At 50.2% G+C, this 18,312-nt stretch overlaps 1 protein-coding gene and 1 long non-coding RNA gene across 8 annotated transcripts in view; one reads left to right on the forward strand and one right to left on the reverse strand.

The window, feature by feature from the left end:
- The window catches only part of KIRREL3 (kirre like nephrin family adhesion molecule 3), a 584,878-nt gene that overhangs the window by 82,305 nt on the left and 484,261 nt on the right, over nucleotides 1-18,312 (reverse strand). For all 7 annotated transcript variants that reach the window (XM_034934017.3, XM_034934018.3, XM_034934016.3 and 4 more), the window contains one exon: nucleotides 15,725-15,874. In XM_034934017.3, coding sequence (XP_034789908.2) covers nucleotides 15,725-15,874 — 150 coding nt within the window. The remainder of the gene's footprint in view (nucleotides 1-15,724; nucleotides 15,875-18,312) is intronic.
- LOC129393424 (uncharacterized) overlaps nucleotides 10,952-18,312 on the forward strand; it is a 144,139-nt gene continuing 136,778 nt past the window's right edge. Inside the window, exon 1 of the long non-coding RNA XR_008620298.2 lies at nucleotides 10,952-14,491. This is a non-coding gene — a long non-coding RNA (uncharacterized LOC129393424). The remainder of the gene's footprint in view (nucleotides 14,492-18,312) is intronic.

Raw genomic sequence — 18,312 nt, forward strand, 5'->3', positions numbered from 1 at the left:
ATTAATTGTGTGTGCATATAGATACACCATCTATATATAATCTTAGCAATGAACAATCTGAAAATGAAATTAAGAAAATTTCATTCACAGTAGCATCAAAAATAATAAAATGCTTAGGGATAAATTTATCAAAGGAAGTGCAAGATGTACACTGAGAACTAGAAAACACTGCTGAGAAAAATTGAAGACGTAAAAAAATAAAGAGGCATTCCATGTTCATGGATGGGAATACTCAATATTGTTAAGGTGGCAATTAATTCTAAATTGATTTATAGCTTTCACGCAATTCCTATCAAAATTCCAGCAACCATTTTTTTGCAGATGTTGACAGACTAATCCTAAAATTCATATGAAAATGCAAAGGACCTAAAATAGCTGGAACCATTTTGAAATTCACTGTGGGAAAGGATAGTCTTTTTAAACAAATGATGTCGGAACAACTGGATATCTGTATGCAAAAATGAATTTAGGGCCTTCACAAATCACTAAAACTTAAAATGCATCAAGATTAAATATAAAAACTAAACTTGTAAAACTTATAGGAGAAAATACAGTAGTAAATCTTTGTGATCTTTGATTAGGCAGACTTCTTAGAGACAATATCAAAAACACAATCTATAAGGAAAAAATTATCAAACTGAACTTGGTTAAAATTAAAAGTTTTTGTGCTTCATAAGACACCATTAAATAAAGGAAAAGGCAAACTACAAACTGAGAGAAAATATTTGCAAGTCGTATATCTGGTAAAGGACTTGTATCCAGGCTATAAAGCACTCCTATAACATAGTAAGACAAATGATTCAATTTAAAACTAGGCAAAATATTTGAATAGACATTTTACCAAAGAAGATACACAAATGGATAATTATCACATCAAAACATGCTCAACATCCTTATTCATTAGGGGAATGCAAATTAAAACCATAATGGATACCACTTGAAACCTGTAACAGTGTTGGCAAGGATGTAGAGAAACTGGAATGCTCATTTATTGCTGGTGGGAATGGATACAGCCACTTTGGAAAACAGCATGGCAGTTTCTTAACAAGTTGAGCATAAACTTTCCATATTATGTAGCCATTCCACTACTAGGAATCTACTCATGAAAAGTGAAAACATATAGCCACACACAGACTTGTTTGTGAATGTTCATAGCAACAATTTTTTTTTTGTTTTTGGTATTTTTAGTAGAGATTGGATTTTGCCATGTTGGCCAAACTGGTCTTGAACTCCTGGCCTCAAGTGATCCACGTGTCTCAGCCTCCCAGAGTGCTGGGATTACAGGTGTAAACCACCACACCTGGCCAGCAGCATTCTTTATAATAGCCCCAAACTGGAAACAATCCGACTGTCTGCCAACTGGCGAATGGATAAACAGAATGTGGTATATCCATATAATGGAATACTATTCAGCAATAAAAAGAAGTGAACTACAGATACATGCTACAATACAGACAAATCTCAAACACATTTTTCCAAGAGAAAGGGGCTAGACACACAAGGCCACATATGATATGATTCTACTCATACCATATATCCAGAAAAGACAAATCCAAGAAGCACTGCATTGGTTGCCTGAGACTGGGTGGGAGTGAGGATTGACAAGGGACCGTTTTAGGGTGATGAAAATGTTCTAATACTGGATTGTGGGGGTGGTTGCACAACTCTATAAATTTATTAAAAATAATTGAGTTGTACACTTAAAATGGATGAATTTAATGATAATGTAGAGTTTACCCAAATAAAGCTGTTAAAAAATAAGGGGAAAGAAAAAGGCCACTTCCCCATGAGGTCTATTCCAACCTCTCAACACCCCCTCTCCCTAGGAAACCCAACCCCTCATACTCTGCTCTACTTTTTTTGAATAGCATTGATCACCTTCTAATACACTATAAAGTTTTCTTGTTATGTTTTTCGTCTAACTCCCTCCGCTACAATATGTTTCACGGAGGTAGGAGTTTCAAGTCTGTTTTCATCGCTAATGTATATCCTCAGGGTCTAGAACAGTACCTGGCATGTGGAAGGTACATATACAGATGCTGAAAGATGAAATGAATGAAGAATTCTGGATTAAAGGGCTCCTTCATCTCTAAAATTATCTAATCAAAGGTTTTTGAGGGTCTTTCTGGCATCTTCTTGTGTTTCTTAGCAGAACTGTTGCCCAGGCCATGTTAGCATTTTGGGCTGAACCTGGACGTGAGACGGGGAAGTCCCGGGGGACCCTGGCTAGGGCTCAGCGTTGTCTGGAAGAGTAAGAGGACCAGCTCTCCCTTGCCCATGCCTCGTGCTGCCTCTAGCTATTTCCTTTCTTTGTTGACCTTAGTTGACTCATCTTTAAAATGAGTTCTCTCCAGCAGCCTTGTGACTTCGTTTGTGTGCGACAAAGGGGAAGGGAGCAGTGGGATTGGGGGTAGGGCAGAGATAGTTCTTCCTGGGGGGTGGCTGTGTGGCCATCAGCCTTCTCCTCCCTTTCTTGCCTGCACCACTGAAGCTGCTGGGTGATCTCTCAGCTGCTAACATTGTTTCTGACATATTTTCACATGAAAACCTCTTCCTTTATATAAACATTTATAAACACCTGGATCGACATGTGAAAGTGCGACACATTTTTTGGAAGCCAGTTTTTTTGGGTTGTGGGTCTCAGCTATTTATTTTTGTGAGATGGAGGCTTCTGGGTGCCTATGAACCTCCCCCTTGGAAAAACCTCCTTCACACGGACAGAACAATTTAGAGGCTCGGAGTGATGGAGAAAGACGCAGCAGGTGGCCGCCCAGAGGATGATACTGAATGGGATGGCAAATGAATGCTGCGGATCTCGGGGCTCCCCAGGTCCATCTGAGGAGGAGGGGCTGCCAGGAAGGGTTTTTGGAAGCTTTGGGTTTGCTCTTCGAGCCAACTCCCCGATTCTATGAGCCCTGGGATGGTGGAAGGGTTCAAGCAGGGCTCCTGGAGTTCCCAGGGGCTAGGAAGAAACCTGTATCATAGTGATGATTTTAGGGGGAGTCAGGCAGCAGAGAGAGTGGAGTTTGGAAAAGAAGAGGGGCATAATTGAGCATAAAGGGCAAGGGTTTCAGAGCCAGAAGCGACTGCATTCAGATTCTCGTTCTTTACCTTTCTTGCGTGTGACCTTGGGCAAGGTAATGAGCCTCTATGTCTCAGCTTCCCCGTCCGTAAAAGGGGACACGGGACCTGCCTGGCAGAGTTGGTCAGAGGGCAGATGAAGGCATGCGAGTGAGTTCCCCAGCACAGTGCCTGTCATAGAGTGGCAGCTCACCAGCGTCACCCTCGCCCTTCTCTCTTCTCTCCACTCAAGCAACTCACAGGCTGCCCTTTCTGTGCATAGAAGCTGTGGCTGAACTTAGATCTCCTCATCCCTGCCTAGTGGGGCACATGCAGGGTGCAGCTCCCGGAGTTTGGGACCATCAGGACCTCTGAATGGGGGCTTTGAAGCTGTGTCCAGTCCCTGTCTTTCCTAGTACTTATCAGAACTTCTCATGAGTGAAAGCCAGTCTCCTAGGCATGAGCATCTTATCTCTGATGAAACCCCCAGCTTTTTGCTCTGACACCATGCCACCGTTTCTCATCATTTCATGGGATATACCTTCTGCTCCTGCTGGGGACCCTCACTCACAAGCCCTGTTCTGCCTGGACTGATTCTCACCTTGCTCTTTCACCCAGGTGAACTCTCAGGCTTGGAATGCCCTCACCCCTCCTTCATACTCAATCACGTCTCTGCCACCCTCCAAGCTTGGCTTCAGGTGGAGTTCCTCCAGGAAGGTAGCTGTGTTGAACACTCACTGCCTGACCTTTTCACGTTCTGTCCAAACTCTGAGACATTATTTTAGCTGGTATGTAGGTCATGAGGTTGACATTAGAAAGAACATATCAGGTTCTCCATCCTCTTTTTTCCTTTTTTTCCCCAGCCATTCTGTGTGTTTTCATAAATGTGACATTCCCATGATGGACCCAGATTTTGCCAGCAGTTTGCAGAATGGTAAAGTTTTGAATTAAAGTCAACAGCTTCCAACTATCTGTCACTTTCCTGCCTTGTGGCATCCTGCCACCACAGAGGCACCAACATATCTCAGCACTCAAATTGGGCCCAGTGTGGTAGCTCACACCTGTAATCCCAGCGCTTTGGGAGGCCAAGGTGGGGGAATCACCTGAGGTCAGGAGTTCAAGACCAGCCTGGCCAGCATGGTGAAACCCTGTCTCTACTAAAAATACAGAAAATTAGCTGGGTGTGGTGGTGCACATCTGTAATCCCAGGAGATTCGCAGGAGAATCACTTGAACCTGGGAGGCGGAGGTTGCAGTGAGCCGAGATTGTGCCACTGCACTCCAGCCTGGACTGGACAACAGAGCAAGACTCTGTCTCAAAAAAAAAAAAAAAAAAAAAAGAAAAAGAAAAAAGAAAAAAAAAAAGAAAAAAGAAAAAAAGAAAAAAAAAGAAAACACACACTGCTCAAATTGAGAACTTTGGATCTGGGCTAATATTTCACCTGGGGCTGAAATTGTCTTGGCAGAGCCTGCAACAAACTGCTCTGGGGACAGCTGGATAGGAAAGGAACATCCTTAAATGGTTCTGGCTCTCTTCTCTCTGAATCTTCCCCTCTCTTGGGCCAGCCCATGACCTCACTCAGCTCCAGAACTGGCAGACTTGCTGCCATCGTCTCGTCTCTGGAGATGAATCTATTTCCTCCCTATAGAAACAGCATGCAAGAAAACTCAGCTTCTGCTTGAATACTCCCAGAGACAGGAAGCTTACTACTGAACTGAACTCTGTTAGTTTTAATTATTGAGATAAGAAATGTCCTCCCTGACGTTGTTTCCTTCCTTCCTTCCTTCCTTCCTTCCTTCCTTCCTTCCTTCCTTCCTTCCTTCCTTCCTTCCTTCTTTTTGAGATAGGGGTCTCACTGTTGACCAGACACTGCACCCTTTGCCTCTTGGATTTAGGCAATCCACCTGCCTCAGCCTCTCAAAGTGCTGGGATTACAGGTGTGAGCCACTGTGCCCAGCTACCCTGGCTCTGTTTCCATCCTCCCGAGCTCCAGAGTAAATCTATTGTGCTTCTTTAGATATTTGGGAGGGACCCTATTCCCCTACATCTTCTCTTTAGTGAGCTGAACCTCCTCATTTTTAAAAATTGTGTACACAGTATCTCTCTTATATCTTTTACAGGTACTGCGTCCCTGTTAGACTTCAGGGACATTGCACTGGCCATGGTGCTGACCAATCACAGGCTGCCCAGGCCAAGGATTGGGTCTGGTGCTGCTGGAGATACTGACTTCTCAACTCTCTCTCTGCTGTTGCTCCTCTTCATCTACTCCCATCTCCCATGGCCTGAGTTAAATCATGACAGTTGTCCTGGTGCCTCCACGGCTAGTGCACATAGGGAAGTAAATGGCTGAAATTGGGAGGAGAGGAACACACAAGGGCCAGTGGCTGGGCTCCCTGGAGATCTGCAGTGCTGTGTGTGTGTGTGTGTGTGTGTGTGTGTGTGTGTTGGAGCAGAACAGAGAGTTGTTGGTTGTGCCTCCATCTCTAGAGTCTGCAGGGATGTCACCAGGTATGCCATGATGAGGAGTGGTTTCAAGAGCTACACAGGCCAGGCGCAGTGGCTCACGCCTGTAGTCCCAGCTACTCGGGAGGCTGAGGCAAGATAATTGCTTGAACCTGGGAGGCAGAGGTTGCAGTGAGCTGAGATCACGCCACTGCACTCCAGGTTGGGCGACAGAGGGAGACTCCATCTCAAAGAAAAAAAAAAAAAGAGCTATACAAAGAGTGGACCCCCCAGGCTGCCTGGAGAGGCAGTCGGTCATGGGTCCCCAAACACCTCTCTCCACTGGACCTACAACACAGGTCCCATCACAGCAGCAAGATAACAAAGCTGTGGCCATTCCCACTCCAAAGGCAGCAATGCATCTTTCCTCTGCAGGACACTGACCATAGCTGTTAGTCTTGGCTCCCGGCTCATGGGCATTGCGTCTTCTGCTTCTGTGGTGTCCTATCCTGCCCCGAAACAGTGGGGGCTCCCTTAGGCTCTGGCCCCTGCCAATCTTCCAGGACCTCTCTTTCTCTCCAGGCTTGGCCTCCGCGAGTCTGCCTTGGGTTGTGTGACTTTGTCCGTAAACTCCCTCTGAGGATGACACCCCTCCCTCACCCCACTGGCTGCCGGGGGAAGGCTTCCATTTAGTGGCATTTTCCTTTCTCATTTCATGCTGTAATGGAGATTCATTGCCAGTTTTAAATCCATAATTTGCCGTGAAACCCTTGTTTTGGGCCTGGGCTGAGGTCGGAACGGAGAAGCGGCGGGTTATTTTTAGCCCTCAGAGGGCTCCCTGTGCAGCTGCAGCTCCCCTGGGCTTCCCCCAGGGCGGGCCTCAGACAGCGTCCTGGGTTTGACACCCAGGATGCCCAGGAAGCTGGAGCCGGGACAGGGGTGAACACACACGTGGGACTGGCTGGCCTGCCCCTCCCTCAGTTGGCTCTGGCTCTGTTCCTCCTCCATTTCATGAGATGAGGGGGAATCAGTAGAGAAACAGGGCCTCATGCCGATGAGTCTGTGCTTCCATTACCCCCGTCTTTCCTGGGCCTGACAAGGAGTGAGGGTCAGTACTTCAGGCCTCCAAGAATGTGTCCATTTCCTAACAGTGACTGATCCCCTGACCGGATGTTCTTGTGTCTTTCTATCAGGGCGACACTGATGATTTGGCTCTGAGGCGTGTGTGTTAAGTACCTGCGTGCACCAGTGCATTTGTCCTTGAGGCGAAGCTGTCCATGTGTGTATCCTTATGATTGGCACATAAATGGGGAATCCTGTCAATGGTCAGTGGCCAGCGGGGCTTCCAGACTGAGGATCCCAGTAGGGCACCAGGACAGAGGTGGGCTCTTGCTGTGCTTTTGCAGGCTTGTGGGGATGCTGAAAGAGATACCCAGTCCTGAGGAGCAGCCGTATGAGGGGTAAGTGGGTGAGGGGCCTCCTCCAGGCAGCTGCCCCCTGCATGTTATAGGAAGGGGCTTAGATTTCACTTGCAGCCCTGGAGCTGATGATTCCATGTCAAATGGCAGACACCCGAGGATCGAGGTCCTGACTTTTGCAAATCTCCACAGTCTGAGCTCACTCTTTGCTGAGCAGTTGAGCCTGCTCAGCATCTCCCAGGGTCACGCTTGGTTCCCGCAGCTGAAGGGTATATTATCCTTGCTCTCAGGAGGAAGGGAAGAGGAACTCAGGGAACAATGCCCCTCATGCCCCAACCCCAAATCATGAGCAAATGAGAGAGAATCACAGTCAACCCGTGAAGTGGGTTTACACTTCATCTCTTCTGCTACTGGCTCCACCATGGAGAGGGCGGGCCCTGAGAGATTAAGCATCATCAGCCCCTGTCTCACAGCTGGATGGTGGCAGGACTGGGGCAGGAGTGAATGCATCCCAGCTCCCCAGTGAGGGCCGTTTGTCCTGCTTGGGTCTGGAGAGTTTCCAATGCCCTGGGGATGGTGGTGACACGCTCCAGAACTTCCCAGGGCTGCCCTGAAGAGCCTGTCTCTTGGTGATGGGGGTGCAGGCACTGGGGCCAGGCAACAGCAGGAGGCTGAACCCCTTCCATGAGCAGTAGACCATGAGTGGGCTCCTAAGAACCTCCCCAGCTTCCCTTGTCCTGGTGTTGGGAGCAAAAGATGCTGGGGGGTATGGGGGCTGGCCCTGGGGATGGTCATTTGGGATGCTACCCCCAGATTTCAGTGGCGAGTGGGCACTTGGATAGACAGTGTCGAGCTTCTGGGCCCCTCCAGAAATCGCTCATGGTGGCACGGGCTGGGGTAGGGTGGGGCTGTGCGTTCCTTGCCTCAGGTCTTCTCCTTCTTGGAGAGGCTCCTGCCTGCCCTTCTCCACACTCAGGCAGGGAAGGGAAAAGATGCGCTGAGTTTGCCTCCATCCCTGAGGGATCCTCTCTTCCTCCGGGCCTTGGAAGTCGTTTAATGCTTGAGTGTCCTGCCCCCACCTCATTTCCCAACATGAGGGACGACCCCAGGCTGGGGGAGAGTTTTGACATCCAGCCAGGCTGTGATGAGGATGGGAGATGGAGTGGTTAAAGAGACAGAGGCCATGCCTGCCCATGGTGACATGCAGATTATGGGGGCAGGGAGATTGTGGGGGGCGACCTTGGAGTGCAGCAGGAGGGCAGGGCTGGGGCGACCCGCACACCTCAACTCAATGGCTGCAAGACCTCCAGGGAGACCTTCTATCTCATCTGGCCCCCAACAGCAACTACTCAGCGTGGCATTATGGCATTGAACCCACAGGGTGGACCTCAGGGAGCTATAATATAACTTAGAGGTGAGAGACTATATGTCAGCCTCAGATACCCTTCATGGCCCCCAGCTCTGCTCACTTTATCACCCCCCCAGCAGGTGAGCTCCCAGTTAGATGGGAGGCTAAGGTGGTGTCAGTGGCCAAAGGGAGAAAGAGGAGGGGAATCTGCTCCTGGCCCAGGGGACATGGGGGTAGTCTGGGCTACCAGGAAGGGAGCTGGGAGCGAGCTGGTGGCAGGGGTGGGGTGTGTGTAGGGGGAGCGAGATGTACAATAGCTCCGACACAGCTCCCATGTGGAACCTCAGGAGATAAGGATGTTTTCTGCTCCTGTCTTCCGTCTCTGGCTCGTTTGCTACCGCTATTTGGGGGTGATTGCAGGGTAATGAATGTTGCAGGAAACAGCCACACAGCACAAATGAGATACGGCACCTAAGACCAGGCCAGGGCCCAGGCAAAACATGCTTAATAAGCAGATAAGGAAATCAATTTTGCCTTTCTTTCCAGGTGTGCAGCCCGCTGGGAGGGGCCTGCAGGAATCGCATCTTCCTGCCTTGCTTGATGCATAGGAAAGCTTCTCCAGGAAGCAAAGTCTGATCCCCCGGGATGCAGGGGTTGCTTGTTGGTGTCTCATAACATTGTGCAATAATAGCAATGATGAAAACAGTTATAATACTAGCAGCCAATGCTGCTATGCCTTGCTGCATAACAGGCGCTATTCTGAGACGTGTTTTACATATATTATTTCATTAAATCCTCTCTTCAACCCCATGAAGGCAGTTATGATTATTTCCTTCATTTTACACAGAAAGAAATAGGCACAGAGTGGTTAAATAACTTGCTCACGGTCACACCAGTGGCAAAATGATACAGCTAGGTTTCAAGTGCAGGCAATCTGGCTTCCAGAGGCCGGGCGCTTAGCCACAAAGCCACACTGCCTCTCCAACACAACACAACACAACACAACACAACACAACACAACACAACACAACACAACACAACACAATTGTCATCCGTGTTTGGGGCTTACTATCTGCCAGGCTCTGTTCTCTGTCGTCAGATTCAGTGTAAACTCCCCCTAAATTTTCCCTAAGCCTTGTTATTTCAATTGCCATGAGGAACATTTACTGAACACCCAGTATGTGATTCTAGGCTGTGCTAGGCATGAAGGATGAAAGATGCTCCCAGGAGACCCGGTGGGGGAAACAGACATGAAAACAGTTACTCTCAACATAGCGTGTCGAGACCTGTGATCAAGGTGCATAAGGAGGCTGAGAGTGATGGCTCACGCCTGTAATCTCAGCACTTTAGGAGGCTGAGTTGGGTGGATCCCTTGAGCCCAGAAGTTCAAGACCAGCCTGAGCAACATGGCGAAACCCTGTCTCTACAAAAACAAAACAGAACAAAACAAAAAAACAAACAAACAAAAATTAGCTGGGTGAGGTGGTGCATGCCTGTGGTCTCAGCTACTCGGGAGGCCGTGGTGGGAAGATCGCTTGAGCCAGGGAGGTCGAGGCTGCAGTGAGCCATAATAGTGCCACTGCACTTCAGTCTGGATGACAGAGCAAGACCCTGACTCAAAAAAAAGATGCCTAAGGAAGTGAAAAGGACCACAGGGGGACAGTCAGGCCATGTGGGCTCCAGAGAAGGCTTCCTGGAGGAGGAATTGTCTAAGGTGAATCTTGACAGCTGAACACAAGTTAGCCAAGGGAAGAAAGGTAGGAAGGGCACTCCAGGAAGAAACACAGTGTGAATGAGGGCTCAGAGGCTTGGTGAGCGGAAGGAGATGCCAGCTGCTTGTTAGTGCGGGAGCAGGTTGGCGGTGGGTCTGAGGCTGGGGACACAGCTGGGGGCCGGCCTCGGGGGGCCTTGTGTGGCCTGGCAGGGAGCTTGGGTTTTGTTCTGTGGGGACACTTTCTTGCCCCTGAAGAACCCCTCAGACTGTCACCTACTGATTTGCCTTTTTATGTCAGGGTGACTATGGATGGGTTTCTTGCAACCAGTTTCTGGAAGAATGGTTTAGAAGCCAGCACCCTCGAGGTCTGTTCCAGCTCTGCCTTCCCTTGCTGGCAGACTCTGAGTTATTCACCACTGTTCTCTGGACCCATCTCCCCAGAAGATTCATGGATGGGAGATTGGGGGAGGCTGCCAACGCGGTGGGCTGAGGAGGCCCTGCAGCTCCGCTGGTAGAGCTGTGGCAAAGGGAGCTTGTGGTTTTGAAAAACAAACTAGTTAAGGACACGTCACAGATTGGACCTTATCTGTTTTCCTCTCTCAGTATTTGGGGCTTGACATCATTTAAAAAGATGCCCTCTTTATTTGAATTGACTTAGTCTCCCTCTTAAATAATTCATGTTGATTTAGGAAGCTTTATTTCTAATGGGAGCCACAAGACAGCAGAGTTAATATTAGAACGGGCCAGGAAGAAGAGGGAAATGAGGAGGAAGACTGGGAAAAATGCCCCTCTTAATAATTAATCTGATGCCAACATCCCCTCCTCCCACTTCTGATCCCCCCATCCTGCTCTACTTTTTCCTTTCCGTAGCATTTATTACCACCTCACATCCTGTACAGCAATGCAATTTATGGTTTAATCCGTGCATCACTTATCGACCGCCTGCTCTCTGCCAGAATGCAAGCTCCACCAGGGCAAGGATGGTTTTCTCTTTCGTTTCCTGATGAATCCCACGTGTCTAGACTAGTGCTTGGCATATAACAGGTGCTCAGTAAACATTTGTTGATCAAATCCTTGGTACCATTTCCTCCCTGCCCTGGATGTCCCAACACCTTGCTTCCCAAGTTTCCAGGAAGTTGAAGAGATCAAGTGTAATGCCACCCTTACAACTCTGACCCTGGGACAGTTTCAATATTTTTCAACCCTGGGATTCCTGTAGGTGGAAGAAGGAGCAGTCTGCATGTATATGTGTGCACAACTTTAAAATACAGGCGGGGTGGCTCACGCCTGTAATCCCAGCACTTTGGGAGGCCAAGATGGGTGGATCACTTGAGGTCAGGTGTTCGAGACCAGCCTGGGCAGCATGGCTAAAAATACAAAAATTAGCCAGGCGTGGTGGCACGTGCCTGTAATCCCAGCTACTCAGGAGGCTGGAGCAGGAGGACCCAGAAGGCAGAGGTTGCGGTGAGCCGAGATGGTGCCACTGCACTCCAGCCTGGGCGACGGAGCCAGGCTCCATCTCAAAAAACAAAAAACAAACCAAAAAAGTGTATGACACTTCACTGTTAGAGAGAGAGAGAGAGAGAGAGAGACAGACAGACAGACAGACAGAGTGTTTAATGTTTACAACAATTGTATGACATTGGTATTTTTAATTCTCTATTTTATAGATGAAGAACCAGAAACGTCATTCATTCATTCATTCATGCTGGTTATAGAGGCTTGAGCCAAAGAGGCCCAGTTCCAGCCTTAAGGACCTTGCCCAAGGTCACCCAGTTAGTGAGCAGCAAGAGCATATTCTACTTCCTGGCCCAGGGCTCTTCCTACCCCATGACAGCTCTCTCTGCACATGTGCACGGGGGTCCTCTGATGCCCAACCAAACTGAGTCTTCGGAGAGCGCTAGGTCTATGTGGAAGCTGGCTACAGAGGGGCGGTTGGGGGGATCCTTTGCAGGGAGGACCAGGGTTTGAGGTCCACAGCCAAGGCCAGGACCCCAGGGCTGAGCAGGACTTGGAGAGGTCCTATCTCCCAGCCTCGAAGTGGGATGCTGTTTAAGCCACCCTAATCAGTTTTCTTCTAAGCCTCGGTCACTGCGCCAATCTTGGTTCCAGGGAGGGATGGCCCAATTTCCTAAAATAGTTGGTACAGCATGTTGGACTCCTTACAGTGGAAGTCATGGCCTTTTGGGAGCGAGACAGTTCTCAGCGACCATCTTATTTATCACCACCTCTCATTTTACAGATGAGGAAACTGAGACCCAGGTTGAGAATCAGGGCCACTGTCACACAGCTGGACACTGGTAAAACCAAGACCACTGCCTCTAAGTCTAATGCTGTTTCCGTGACGCCGTGATTCTCCAGATGTTCTGCAGGTGAAAAGACGCCTGTCTTGACCCTGGGCTGAGTCAAGCCATAGTCCTTGGCAGCTGGCTGGGCCACAGAGGGCACGCAGCCTGACCACTGATTGACCTGACCTAAAATCCCCAGTCTTTGCCTCTCTCAGCTTTGCAAACTCAAGGCCTTCCCCCGTCTTTCCCTCCTCATTTCCTGGCTCCCTCCTTCTGCCTCCCGAGGTACAAATGCTCAGCTCCGAAGTTGCTCCTTGCCTGATTGCATCTGAGAGCTGGAAACACAACGCTAATTAATGTGTCTGTGACTCTAGGCTTGGCTGCCAGGCCGAGTCCCCATGCCTTCCCTAGGGCCCAGCGGCTCTGCGAGCTGGCCCTCTGGCTTCATCTGAGCACGCTGCCGGCAGATGCATATTTTAACAATGCACATCTGTTGGCTATATAATCTCTCGTATTTGCCCTCCTCACTTGGTACTTCGATGGAAGACCCCCGGGGGCCTCCCTCTGTTCTAGCCAAAGTGTTTGCTTTGCAATTTTGCCGGAATACCATCTGATTCTGCTTTCGCATCTTCCGCAGGTTCTAATCAGGCTCTTACTTTATTTAATTAAAAATCTATCTCAGGCAAATACAGACTAAATTAGGAAGCTCTCTCATTCCTGGAACACAGGGAAGGCAGCCCCCCTTGGGGAACTGGCTGGGACATTTTCCCGGGCTGAGATGTCACAGCAAAGCAGATGGGGTCTTGGTAGGGAAGGCGGCTGGGCCAAGGAGCAGAAATACCTCTCCCCCATCTGTGGGAACAGCCACTCTCTCCATTCCCCTTCCCCAGACCAGGGGTCCCCTTCCAGCTGGCTGGGTCGGCTGCTGCACTGGGGGCCTCCTTGCAGAGCAGTAGGTGGGGTGCTATACCCCAGGACACTCAGCCAGGCGGAGCCCTGCAAGACCAGCTGGGTTGGGGACCTGGGAGTGTCCCAGGGAGTCAGTGAGGGCTGCAGGCAGAGTGCTGGGAAGCACTGTCTTGCCTGGGGTTTTAGTTTGCTCAGGATGAATGGTTTTTGTGGAGCTGCCTGAAAGGCTGATGGACAAGATGCTGGCTGAGGCTCCCTTTCTGGCTCTCAGGAATTTCACGGAGGGGACCCCGCTGGGGATCATGGAAACGTCCTCTGCCCTCCTTCCGCTGATCTCCAGACTTGAATAAAACATCTCCCCCACACAAACCCAGCTCTGTGCCCAGAGGGCGGTGTCAGGCCATGCCACCGGAGAGGAAGGGGGAGCGAATGCCTTTTAGACATGACCTAAGACAAAATTGGGTCTGTTCAGGTTGGATCCTGAGGCCCTGCTCTGAGAAGCCTGGCCCCTCACCAGCCGGACAGATGAGATGCTGCTGGCATCTGGGAACAGGAGACTAGGCAAAGAGCTTGGAGCTGAAAAATCTGGAGTTGATTTTGAAGGTTAATTAAGCTGTGTCACCTCCTGTGAGTGCCTTTGCCTCTCTGAGTTTCCATTCTCTCATCTGTAAAACATTCGAAATAATCTGGACTTTTAATACATTGGACTTTGTTACGTAACGTAGAGTTGAGAGGAAAGGAAGTGTAATGATCGTGTCAGGACTGGGGAAGTCAATACAGCCTTAAGGATGAGATGTGGCTCCACCTATTTTTGGTTCCTGTGAAGTCAGAGGAGTGGACAATGCTCAGGTTCCTGTGGTTCCAGCATCCTCTGGCCCCTCTAGAAGGTGTATGAGTCGGTAGAGGCAGATTCTTCTGAGGATGGAGGGGCTGAGCCATCTCTGAAGATGAGGAGCCTACAACTTAGCAAATCTGTTCTGGCATTTTGCAATCCTCAAAATCAGAAACAATATGAGGCCCTAATTCCTCCTCCTCTCCTCCCACAACCCCCACACCACATGGCAGACTCATTCTCATTTTAGTCACCGTCTTGGGAGAAATGAGAACGGTGCTGCTGCCTTTAATACCCCAATTACTCCTCGGAAGGCCCGCTTCCCGGCCATGGAATCCCAACTTATTTACCCCCGCTGGAACAGGTTTATTTTCTCATTCCTTTCATCGCAGGCCTGGGGAGACTCAAAGGTTGCAGGAGGTTTCTGAGGCTGGCCCCAAGTCCCTCCCCCGCATCTCAAGAAGTCAAGCTCCGAGCTTGGTAAGTGGTCCTCCGGGGCCTGTCTGCTGCACTGCTTGGAATAATCTGCCCTGGTGTCTTTGGCCATGTAGATCTGAAGATAACCTGACATGCTTTTAAATATTTCATCTCTGAGCAGCCGTGTGCTTTAGCTGCCAGGAGAGGAGGCAGCACCCCAGCTGCTGACCCTGTTGTCGAACCTTCACAACAGCTGCTAAAGGGTGGGCCTGGGCTTTCCCACTTCCCTCCTGCACGCGTGCCTGGCACAGACTCACGTGTAAGGGGGCAGCGAGGTGGGGCAGGGAGCCCTGGAGCCCTGGCCAGGAGCCCATGGGCCAAGCTCTTTGCATCTGTGGGCCTTAGTATCTCATCTGGGGTAACAGTCCCTGTCCCACCGAGCAGCGTCAGGAACAGCGGAGGTCATGTGCCTGAAAGAGCCTGGAGAGCTACGGTGAACTGCTTGGCAAATGTGAGCTCTCATGACTTATGTGCAAGGCCTGGTTCTCAGCAGCCTTGATCCTCGGTAACATTTGGCCAGAGGAGGGAGACTCCCGGGACTGAACTCTAAATCAGAACTAGGCAGTTTAAGAGGTCACCGAGCCCATTCCCCTGTCTTCAGGCAAGATGATCCAGGAACGCTGGGCTCCTGGGAACATAAGATGAAGAAAGACCAAGGGGAAAAGTATGATTTGGAATAAGGACCTGAAATGAATTTTCCTAGGAAGGACCTGTCAGCCAGGATTCCCAGGGAGCAATGAAGGGTGGAGAAGTCACGGGGGTCACTGGTGTCCACATGGATACTAGAATCATGGGGAGAATCGGGCTGATTCTACAGAGAAGGTGGAAAGATAGGGCTTTGTTAGCACCGGAGTGGGGGTCAGTTCAGAAAGAAGGGACCCACAGCCTGTGCCACATTCTTCCTGGCACGGAGCCTAGCCTAGATAACGTGTGCAGAGCGTGCTTTCTGATGGAATAAATAAGCATGTAGGAGCCCTCATTAGCTGCCTAAGGCACCATCAAACACGCTGGGGTTGGACTGAGTCCGCTGGCATTGGCTGTCTGGTTTACTAGGGAAAGAGCCTTCGCTTGTCCCGTTTGGGTGGGAAGGTGGGCATGGATATTGTGGAAGCAGCAGTGTCTGGAGCAGATCCCCAGAGGGGAGTCTCCCCATGTCTGACCAAAAAAATACCCTCTTGGAGCTGAGCCCTTGGTGCTTCACGCAGTGTCCCAGCCCCTTGTGCAGATGGTTCTTACCCAGGACTGTGAGGCGTGCGGGGCGGGAGCGGATGGCGGCCTGGATGGCCTGGCACTCGTACACCGCATCGTCTTGCAGCTCTGCCCGCAGGATCTTCAGGTGGTGCTCCCCCGACAGGTGGTTCCCTACCACCAGGTACTGTGGGTAACCTGTGGAGACAACAAGCAGGTCAGGGAGCTGGGGTGGGGTGGAGGGGACACCCATGACAAAGAGGCACAGAGTGGGGGACCCAAGCAGGGGCCGTTCTACAAGGCTGGCAGAGCGGGTGATTGCTCAGGGCTCTGATCTCAGTGCAAGGAGCACAAATGCAAGAGCTTTCCCAAGGCGTTGAAGGTGTTGGTTCTCTCTCTCTCTCTCTCTCTCTCTCTCTCTGTGTGTGTGTGTGTGTGTGTGTGTATAAAGGCATTTGGTTTGTTTGTTAGTGACAGGGTCTTGCTCTGTCACTCAGATTGGAGTGTAGTGGCAGGATCATAGCTCACTGCAGCCTCCACCTCCCAGACTCAAGCGATCCTCCCACCTCAGCCTCCCAAGTAGCTGGGACTACAGACATGCACCACCACATCGGCTAATTTTTTTTATCTTTTGTAGAGATGGGGTCTCACTATGTCACCCTGACTGGTCTTGAACTCCTGGACTTAGGCGGTTCTCCCTTCTCAACCTCCCAAAGTTCTGGGATTATAGGCATGAGCCACCATGCCCGGCCATGTAAGGGTCTTGTTGGTTTCAAGTTTAGGAAAATCGGAGGAGCCACTGTTAGAAAGGAAAGAGGGAGAAGAGATGGAAATGCTAAGCATGGACAGACACCGCTGGCTTATTATTCTGGAAAGCGGTGTGCTCAGCACTGTGGTCTACCAAGCAGACATGCATTTTGATAAGATAGAGAGGAGAGAGAGAGAGACAGACAGACAGAGAGACCCAGGCTGAGAATTACAGAGAGAAGACAGTCAGAGAGAGAAGGAAGGAAAAAGAGAAATGTTTGGAAAAGGATCAAGAGTGACTTTGCAAAAATTTTGTTTCAGGATGGACAGGAAGTAGAAATCTAGGCCCGCCCTTCCAGTGTCTAGGAACCTCGGGTCACTTTGAGTCACAGTGGACCCTGTCTAGTCATTCCTCCTGTCCCGCCAGAAACCCCAGGGCCTGGTGACGCACTTATGAAGTGCTCAGGATGCTTAAGAATTGGGGGCCCCTTGTACCATGGGCAATGAATAATAGATAAATAAAAGTTTGAGAATATAAATCATTAATCAGCGTTCCTGCTGCTGTGTGGGGTTGAATATAAATGCCAACTGAAGTTGTGGCTGGCCACCTTGGGCAGATCCTCTCTTTCCTGGGTCTCGGGCCCTAAACCTCCCTATTTCTCTTTCCATCCATCTCCTCACTGAGGTCTGCCCTCCCCTGAGTCCCTCAGTGTGTGGATTTACAACTGGACTCCAATCCCCGCTGTCTTTCATCTCTGTCCCAGTTCCCTTCTCTCCTCAGAGGCTACCCTCGGCTTCTACTCCCCTCTGGCAGCCCCAGGCTGCTCCTCCTTTTGAAGGACCCTCACCACACAGGGAGTGTTCTCAGACGGGTGCTGTAGGAGGATGAGATGGGACACATTCAGCCTTTTAAAGAGAAGATGAGGGCTTAAGCAAGTGAGAGAGACAGAACAAAGACAGGCAGGGAGACCTGCAAGAGCTTGCCTCAAGTATTTCAAACAATCTCTCAGTGTGGGTTGGGCATGTTCCTGAGCTCCCAAGGGCAGCACCAGCACCAACAGGCAGAATTCACATGGGGAGGTCCTTTAGAATATTCTCAACTGTTTGAGGTATCCAACAAGGATCTGGGCTGCCAGAGATGGTAGTGAGGTCCCCATCACTGGCTGTATTCAAGCAGAGGTTGGATGATCGCCTCTCAGGGATGTTGCAGAGGTGATTTCTACACCGGGTGAAAGATCAGACTAGAGGAACTTGAAGGCCTCTCTCACCACCATAAGTGAAGGGTCTTCTGGAGGTGGGGCAGGCCTCCCTGGGGGTGGGCTGTACAACGGGCCACCAGCACTTGTTCCTGGTCAGGCGAGGTAGCTGTGATGATCCTCTCCCAGCCTTCCTTGCATGCTCTGGAGTGCTTCCTGTGCAGCCAGGCCCTTCAGACTCATGTCTTCATGGCTACCATCCTCATCATGCAATAAAATGGCCTTGTCCTCCCCAGCTGTGCAGGCCTGGCCAGAAAAGCTCACAAGGCCATCAGCTGCACCCCTGAGAGCACTGCCTCTCCTCCTGCCCACACTTCCCACCTCCTGCTGTGCTTTGGGAATGAGCCCAGGTAAGTTAAGCTGTCTCCCCCCAGGGCCAGGAGATGGGTTCTAGCCCAGTCCTCTCCCTGCTGCCGCTGCCTTCCTTGTAGCTGGCTGGCTACCCGCAGCCCCTCCAGCCCAGCCTCTGGATCCCACTATCCTGTGATTAGTCCCTGGTCTCCTGCAGGCATCTTGGCTGGAGCTTCTGTTTCTGTTGTCTTGCAAGCTATCAGCAGCAGGATTTTGCTCTCACGAGCTGCTGAAAACATCAGTGATGGGTTTGTTTGTATTTGCCTAATTAGGCAGCGAGCT

Source organism: Pan paniscus, chromosome 9 (genome assembly GCF_029289425.2).
Source record: "Pan paniscus chromosome 9, NHGRI_mPanPan1-v2.0_pri, whole genome shotgun sequence".
Classification (NCBI taxonomy): Eukaryota; Metazoa; Chordata; class Mammalia; order Primates; family Hominidae; genus Pan; species Pan paniscus.